Raw genomic sequence first — 9,081 nt, 5'->3', positions numbered from 1 at the left:
GTGATTCTGGAATCAGAAATAAAAGAGTAAGAAATTATACTTGAGAACAAATTACATGATCTTGATGAAAAATCTCTATCTAACACAGTTTCTCGCAAGAAAAGGACACAATTAAAATTGATAACAAATTGCAGTCATCATATTCAGAATAAATAGGTGGGCTGAAAAATAATATTGACAAATAATTAAATAGATAAAATTAAGACTCAATAGGAACACAATGTGGAGCTCCCAACGAAACAAATATAAGAAAGAATGCACAATAACTTCATATATCAATTATAGATGATCCTAGTAGCTCCACTCCAATTTTGAATTGGAGTACTTGATATCTTACTTGATATCATAAATAACTAGTTTTCTCTTTATGTTGAGGGAATTGTTCAAAAATAAAGAGGTGTATAATGAAGAGCTAATCCCATAACACAATTTTAAAGACAAATGGTGCTATCTTAATTTCTTAATGCACTCTTTTACAGAATTTCTTCAAGTCATTTTGACTACGCATATTCTATTTTTTCTAATTATTAGGGGTGGAAGGACTGCTACATCGGCATGATTGAGCTTGAAGAAAAGAAACATAAGCAAAGTATTGCAGAAAAGGAGTGAAATATTGAGAAGTGGCTTAGAGGATGTAAACTGATTTAGAAGCAAGTTTTAACAGCCGGAAGGCAAATTTACAGTCACCAACCAGTGTTAAAAAGCTATCATGATTTTCATCTCAGGACACAGATATGTCTTCGATCATCTAATCTGTCAGCTGGCTTAAACTGGACAAGATAATAAATACATGCAGTTTAAACATCTAAAAAATGTAAAAGTTGGACTCTCTATTCTTCATGTGATTTAACTCATTAATTTAACTGCATTTACAGAATTCGAAATCACATTTTGCAGTTCGTACAACAACATAAAGAACGTAACAGATCATGTTTTCTAAATGGCCTTCTACTTCTCCCTATGGTGTTAATTGTTAAGATCACCATAATGACAATATGAAATATTTATTGCATATTAATAAATGTCTAAAAAGTTAGAAGCCACAGGCAAAATTGGAGACCAAAAAGTTTGGCAATATTTTCATGTTCAAAAGGAGTAAAATTTTGTAGAAGTTCGTCACAGTTTGGTAATTATAGGTGCAGCAGCACCTTTTCTTTTAGAAGTAATAAACATATCAACCCCTTTTCTCCGTTTTTGGCAAAGTACTAGGCATCAAAGTTTGCAGAGCATATGAAACCCAAGTATATATTTATACAAGGTAAAGGATTCTTTTAGGCAAAATACATCGACAACCCTTAAAGTTGTCCACACTTTTTCACTTAAACAATCCAGTATGTTCCATTTGAACGTTTTAACCAGGCCTGTGTCATTTAGACACAAAATTAATAAAAGGTGTGTAATTCACACACTAGAATAACGAATAAAAGGAAGACACCTGGATTTAACTTAACAAAAAAAACTTTTAAAAAAAGAAAAAGAACTAGAAGAAAAACAAAACCCCGACCCCGTTCATCTTCTTTGGCTGGAAAAATCATTGTATCCTCTTCGACGTTCCAAACCCATTTCTCGACGTTGCTCGTGAAGCATGTAGCTAATGTACTTCATTTGGATTTTTTTTATTAAGCTGCTCCATATGATTTGATTTGATGGGATTTTCTCCGTTTGGTTTTTTCTTTTCGTTTTCTCTATGTGCTTTTGAGTTGGGGAATTATAACTATTAAATATAGTTTCACAATTTGGACCCTGATTGAAATATGAGTTGGGGTTATTTGTTTGAGTAGGAGACCATTTGGAAGAGTTTGGAGTTATTCCAACTTTGAGACCTCCATTGATGGTCATTCGAACTTGAAATTTGAGAATGTAACCTAGATTATTATCGAATAGTTGTTGATTGAGAACGAATGATACTTGTTTTTGAGAGTTGAGAACTGAAATCTATCTACTAATTTGAATAAATTGTCAAGAAAATTCCCACAGTCCATTGTTAGAGCTTGAGAAGAAAGAACCTGGTTAAAAGACTCATGATTATTGTCTGCAAATTGGTGAGTGATATATTTTGTAGTTGAAATTGGTGAGTCAGAAAGAGAAGAAATTTCTAGTGGTGTGCCCAGATTTAAAGGTGAAGATAATAGTAATGAGTGAAAGATCTAAACAATTAAAAGAAATATTCACCAGAAAATTTTCCGGCAGGAAGTATGAGGAATTTGTTTTTTCGGACCATTTCACACCCTTGAAAATTGTGAGAAACACTTGCATTGTCATGTCAGTTTTTTGTGTCTAAATGACACAGTAAAAGCCTGTTTAAGTGAAAAGTATGGACAACTTTAAGGGGATATTAATGTATTTTGCCTTATTTTTAATATGGGAGTTCCATCTAATCATATTCATCATCCTTCATCTCCACTAATAATAGAATCATTTAAAACAATGCAACCTTTTCTTGCAGAATACACAGCATAGCCACAGAGAACTTACAGTTAGGGACCGAAGAAAGAGCCATAGCAATGATGTAGATTAGCTAGTCGTCAAGGACCTACCGATCCCAGCCGTGCACAATCAAGTGGAACGGACCAAAAAGGAAATAGGTTCACATAAACTGAAACGGGGAGTATAATATAAGAATTTAGATATTAAGTCAGAGAATCACAAAAACTGCCTCTGAACTCTGGTTAGTAGCTCTTTGATATATGGGACAGAAGTGAAATTTAAATCTAATCAAATTGTAATTGTCAATCTAGAAACCACGATTTTTCATTGGAGCTGTTTATGAGTTGATCCATTCTTGAACTAAAGGCCTTTCTTTTTTCTTCTTGCACTGCAAAGCTTCATCCTCTAATTTCTAAATAGCTGCACAACAAGCAAAAAAAAATGAACAAGTTACTCGAATATTGATATACATATAACCACTCAAAAAATACAAAAGAGATGGAAAAAAGAAAAGAGATATTAACCACTTTTTAGATAAGGATGAAACATTTAATACCTGATATAAGCCAAACCAAAAACTGTTCCACTAGTGCTCCGGTAACTGGACATTGATTGCACGAAATTGATTTAACAGGACCAACAATTCCTCAGCATGTTGGCTTTCAATGGGAATTTCCCTCTTTAAACCCTGTCTGAAACCAATAGTGAAGCGGATGGTCTGATGCTCAGCACAGTAGACAAAATTCAAGTATCACGAAAATTTTCTTCTCAATCTACTGGATTTAAAATAAATCTGCATATACATGCTTATCTGCCCCACTAATCAAAGTGATCAAGCCTCTCTGTAATAGTAAACTATCCAGTTCCATGTGCGAAAAATCTGAATTTTCAGTCATGTATGCAGCCTGACTCATGGGAAACTGGTTTAGTTCAACTCGCCACTTTTTCCACTTTGATTTCCTTCTGTAGTTCCTTGTTCAACGAGTGTCCACAAATTGCCATCACATTATACCTAATTCCCACAAAGTAAAATAAGAAAAAATCAGAAAGAGGTTCAACTTGGCTATCAAATTACAAAACAAATAACATTAAAGAATTTCGCGCTTAATAGGTAAAAGCTGAGAAGAAAAGTATTTGGGAGATGCATAGACTATTCCAACTGAAAAATAAAGGTGACTATCCTAAACTGGAATAGTTTTTCTCGTTATTATTAGTTGATAAAGAAGGCTGAAACTTTATAATAAAAGGCACTGGTTAAAAGGGAACCACATTAGAAAAAACGTCAGGCTGATCAAATAAAGTAATTCAATAAGTAAAAAAAGCATCTCTCCACTCCTAGTTCAAACTATATTCATACCAGCAACAAGTAAAACAGTTCCAAATTTTAGTGCTCTTGAAGAAGTCAACTAATGTAATAGTTAAATGACTCAAAATGTGCAATAAGGGATAAAAGCAGATAGACTAATTTTCCAATGAAGGGAAAACACGTAAAACAGGACATGAAGACATGAACAATAATAGGACAAAGTGTTAAGGATTGTTTCATACCCAACTGCAACCAGGTATCTTCTTAAGACCCTTCTCACTCATTTTCTGACGCAACAACGCAACATCTAACCACCGATTTGCCGCAGCATAGATGTCTGACAAAAGTACATAATTACCAGTATTTTGAGGCTCAAGTTCAAAAAGTCTATGGGATACTTCCTCCCCTACCTCAATGTCACAGTGTAGCTTACAAGCACCAAGAAGTGCACCCCAGGCACCAGCATGAGGTTCAATGGGCATTGACCTTATAAGTTCATACGCATCTTTAAGTTTTCCTGATCTTCCAAGAAGGTCTACTACGCATGCATAATGATCCGGAGAAGGCTTAACAGGATATTTGTTTATCATTAGATTAAATATGCGGCAACCCTCCTTAACAAGTTCTGCACGACTACAAGCAGTCAGAATTACCTTAAGGGAAACATCATCAGGCACGAGCCCCTCGTTCAGCATCCTATCAAAGAAAACTACAGCCTGAGAACCGCAACCATGAATAGACAGGCCTTGTATCATTGAACAGTATGATACTAGATCACGCTTAGGCATCCCCTCAAACAGCATTGTCGCCCTTTCCATATTCCCACATTTAGCATTCATATCCACAAGGGCTGCAGCTATATGCACTTGATTAAGATCAAATGAATTCTGGCTCATATAATGTTCTACCCAATTTGCCAGGTCCAGGCGACCTAACTGGGAACACGCACACATCAAACTTACCATTATAAACTCATCTGGCCTAACATTCATTGACAACATTTCATGGAAAATTTTGAGAGCTTCATTGGGCTGCCCGTTCTGAGCGTACCCAGATATCAAAGCAGACCAGGATATTATGTCTCTGTCAAAAGACTGATCAAACAGGAACCTCGCTGATGCCATGTCACCAGCCTTAGCATAACCATCAATCATAGTAGTAAAAGATACCACATCTTTGCCAGGCATACTATCAAACAATTTCCTGGCACTAAGCAAATCACCAAACTTCACGAATGCACTAATCATTGCATTCCACGAGGCTATATTTTTATGGGGCATTTCATCAAATAATTTCCTCGCTTGCGATAAATCACCAAAATATATATAGCCAACGACCATAGCAGTCCATGTAACCTCATTCCTTAGAGGCATTTCATCAAAGATTCTACGTGCATACTCAATCTGATTGCACTTCCCATAAAGATCAATCAAGCTGGACCCTACAAACACGTCACTATCAGTTCCATATCTAACTATCAACCCATGAACGGACTGACCTTCCCTCAAAGCCAAGGCACTAGAACAAGATTTGACCAGCGAAGGAAAAGTATACTTATCAGGTATCACATTCATACTTCTTTTCATTTGTTTCAAGATAAGGAAGCAATCAGCAAAGGATGAATGTTTGCTATACCCTTTAATCAATGTATTCCAGACATAAACATTGGGCTGAATGACATGCTCAAATACACTTGTCGCATAAGAGACATCGGAGGAAAAAGTGTTACAGAGCGATATAAACTGGTTGATGATAAAATGGTCTTGCTCGTAGCCTTTTTGGATTATGTGGGTGTGGACTTGCTGAAGGTTTTTTACGGTTCTGCACGCTCTCAACAGATTCAGAAGCGGTATGGACAGTGAAAATGATGGTTCAGCAGAAGTTGTTAAGCATTTGCTAATCAAAGACATAGCCTCAGAACTAGCAGGTGATAGTGCCTCCACATTGCTTCTTTTTCGTTGGAGATGAGGGCAGACTCCTCTAAGAGTGCGGAGCTTATTTGGTTTTTGTTTCCACTCCAATTATTCTATGGCATGGACTGAGTAGTCTGTTATGTGTCCCACGATATAATATTCTTGATGCATTCTCATAAGACAAAAGAAGGAATCCTTTGTTGCCAGTAAATAGATGAAATTTCACCTGTTCAAAAAACAGAAAGCATATCACAGCTGTGTGACTGAGAATAAAAGGTGACACACACACGTGTATATGGAGATAACTAAAGTACAAGAAAACAAAGTATAGTGCGGCAAAGCCCTCAAACTTCCACGACTTCGGAACCTAAGAGCTGTCGAAAACTAACCCTTTAAATCGGAGCTGCAATATCTTCACTAAAGTTTACTTGTTTATATCTTTTATCTATTTGGTGTAAATAGATATGTCATAGAAAATGTAAGGAAAATTATTGCATCTTGTAAGTATGTTTGTCCTAGCACTCTCTTCGTGCTAGAGTTTTATGAATGTACAATTACCTTTTGCTCAAAAAAAAAGGCAATTTTTCAATCATAAAATATAGGTACCCGCCCCGTGCAGTTCTTGTTAACAGCACTTTCATAGGCTCTCTTATCTCCTGAAATCATAAAATATAGGTACCCGCCCCATTAAGGTTCTTGTTAACAGCACTTTCATAGGCTCTCTTGACTAATTCATATTATTTAGGCTGGATTTAGCCTGAAAGTGTACATTTGGATTTTTAGGAGTTGGACCGTATGTCACAAAAATTAAGTTTCACAATCTAACAAAACCATACCCAAAAAGAAAAAGAGTGGAAGGTTGGACAGGAATGGTGTTGTGCCTTTTATTTCCCTTTTACTCACCAAGCAACTATGGAAAAAAGACTTTTAGCGAAGATTCAGAATTTAACCGACTTATTGATCTTATGAATGTAAATTAGGTAGAAAATAAACTAAGACACAAACATCAAACAGACTTCAGCTAGCAGCAAAGAGTGAGTCCAATGGCTGCTTTGGCCAAAGATGGGGAGGAGGGGAGAGTCGAGGCTCCTCTTTTCAGGGCAGACAGGAAAGAGATCCCAAACTTACGAGTTAACACTACTACAGCTATCAATTTGTCACATAAGCCACTCAAACTTCTCCGAATTCAGATTTATAAAATTTTCATCCATACTAACACTTCATGTGTTCACTTGCTGACACAAACTGCACATTAGTCAAGCGAAACTGTAATCTGTTTGCTGAAATTTCCTCTTCTCTGACCCTCATAGTGACCAGAGGCGGAGCCAGAATTTGAAGTTACTGGGTTCGAAATTTTTGCACATATTCAATGAATTTCTTATGACAAATATAGGGTTTGGACCAAAGTTACTGGGTTCGGCCGAACCCGTAACACGTACTGTGGCTCCGCCCCTGATAGTGACCCTTTCCTTAAGCTATATAGCACTGAACATCAATATCTATACAATACCTAGTCAGAGACATGAGTAGGAGGAGGATACAGTACATTTTCTTTTAATGACGGTCCTGTCCGGGTTAACTTATACGCACTTTGACTAATATTCCGGGTACCTACTATCTCCATCAACATAGGTACCGGATAACTCTGTTCACCAAGGGTTAGCTAAATGAGAAAAAATTGCCTCGTAATTCTTTTTTTCTTTTTTTTGGATAAGGTAAATGACCTAGTATTTTTTCCTCTGCTAGGACTTGAGAGCTCATGATTCTCCACTCACTTTATTGACCTAGTATTGCATTATCAACTATAATGCACACATATATGTGCCTAGGCTAACTATACCATTAAAACACATATCAACTATAAAAAGACAAGTAATATGGAACACATTTTACCAAACTAATTTGCATTTATCTATCCCAATACTTCATATCATGCAAAGATTCATCTTTTACTCTTAGAGACAATTTTCACTTCCACTTAGAAGCCCCCACCCCACCCCGTTTTGTTCTATTTTTTTCACATATCACCATAAAGGGTTTTCAAAGGAAAGAAATATAGAGACCAAATGCATTAAAAGAAGAATAATTAAAATCAGAAAGCAAATATAAAGAATTAGAAAGTAGTGAAAAATAGTAAAAGAGAAAAATACTAGCAACATAAAATACCGATAAATACCAGACAATGAGCGACGCGCCGACATGATTCTCCGACCGACCAGCGGGGAGACAATAGGCGCCGCTGCTCTGCTTGCTTTCAATCCTCTTTTAGTTCAAAGCCTAGCTTGGCTCCCTTTGGTTTCGTAAAGAATCTCCTGATGTTTTGAGATTACCCACCTAAGTTCTTATAATTATTTTTCGACCCCAAAAAGTAATATAAAGAATTACTCTCCCGTCACATTTTAACTCGTTTTACCTCTTCTTATGCCCATTAAAAATAATAATAATAATAATAACTAGTATAACATAAAATTTACTTCTTTAATATTAAGGGATAGTTTGAAATAATTAACAAATTTAGTCTTGAATTTCAAAAATGATAATTATTTTGCGAAAATCTTGAGCTAAAGTGACTACTAATTTGGGACGTAGTGAGTAATGTGTAAAGTGAATTGAGTTAATTTCATAAATGATTAATTAAATTTTATTTTACTGTAGCAAAATTAGTAAATTATTTTTTATAACGAAAAATCAGTCAACTTCATCAATATTAAGAAATGAGAGCAAAATAAAAGAATATACTAACGGAGACAAGCTGTATATGAGGAGAATGTAGAAGTTATTTTATTCAAATGTGTTTCTTCTATGTACTTCATAGGATAAAGAATACTCTATTTATAGGATATAAGATACATGAAAAGTTACAAGAATACACCTAAATGTTACAAATATTAAGTGATGAATTAACTAAGTACATGAACCATTTTCATGGAATAGGGATGTCTAAGAGTATTCAATAGACATCCACTTTAACATATTCATAACACTCCCCATTGGATGTCCATCTAAAAGATAATGTGTCTCGTTAAAACTTTACTAGGAAAACCTAGTGGGAAAAGCCTAGTGAAGGAAAAAGAGTACACATATCTTGTAATACGCATTGAGTTCTGCCTCATTAAAAACCTTACCAGGAAAACCCAATTGGGACAAAACCTTGGTTAAGGGAAAAAGAGTACAGCGCATATTATACTCCCCCTGATAAAAACTTTATTTGATATCTCGGAGACGGCGCATTCCAATCTTATGTCTCAGCTTCTCAAATGTTGATGTTGGCAATGCCTTACTGAATAAATCTACTAGATTGTCACTTGAACGGATTTGTTGAACATCTATCTCACCATTTTGGTGAAGATCGTGTGTGAAAAAGAACTTTGGTGAAATGTGCTTTGTTCTGTCTCCTTTGATATATCCTCCTTTAAGTTGAGCTATGCAAGCAGC

General features: G+C 35.6%; 1 protein-coding gene across 3 annotated transcripts; it reads right to left on the bottom strand.

The window, feature by feature from the left end:
* Positions 1-2,561: 2,561 nt before the first annotated feature.
* Positions 2,562-7,968, bottom strand: LOC107807813 (putative pentatricopeptide repeat-containing protein At5g37570). 3 transcript variants are annotated; one of them, XR_001653013.2, is made up of 4 exons: positions 7,823-7,968; positions 3,976-5,872; positions 2,984-3,439; positions 2,562-2,847 (listed from the first exon to the last, which is right to left on the bottom strand). XR_001653013.2 is itself a non-coding variant. In XM_016632247.2 (2 exons), the coding sequence occupies exon 2, from the start codon at positions 5,641-5,643 to the stop codon at positions 3,970-3,972; it is 1,674 nt and encodes a 557-aa protein (XP_016487733.1). In that variant the 5' UTR covers positions 5,644-5,872; positions 7,823-7,968. The 3 variants fall into 3 exon arrangements, 1 of the variants encoding a protein (XP_016487733.1); XR_012709001.1 differs by having other exon boundaries at positions 7,813-7,956; XM_016632247.2 differs by lacking the exons at positions 2,562-2,847; positions 2,984-3,439 and having other exon boundaries at positions 3,970-5,872.
* Positions 7,969-9,081: the final 1,113 nt, after the last annotated feature.

Source organism: Nicotiana tabacum, chromosome 4 (assembly GCF_000715075.1).
Source record: "Nicotiana tabacum cultivar K326 chromosome 4, ASM71507v2, whole genome shotgun sequence".
Classification (NCBI taxonomy): Eukaryota; Viridiplantae; Streptophyta; class Magnoliopsida; order Solanales; family Solanaceae; genus Nicotiana; species Nicotiana tabacum.
The sequence above is the reverse complement of the archived record's forward strand: the minus strand, read 5'-3'. Positions and strand labels throughout refer to the sequence as shown.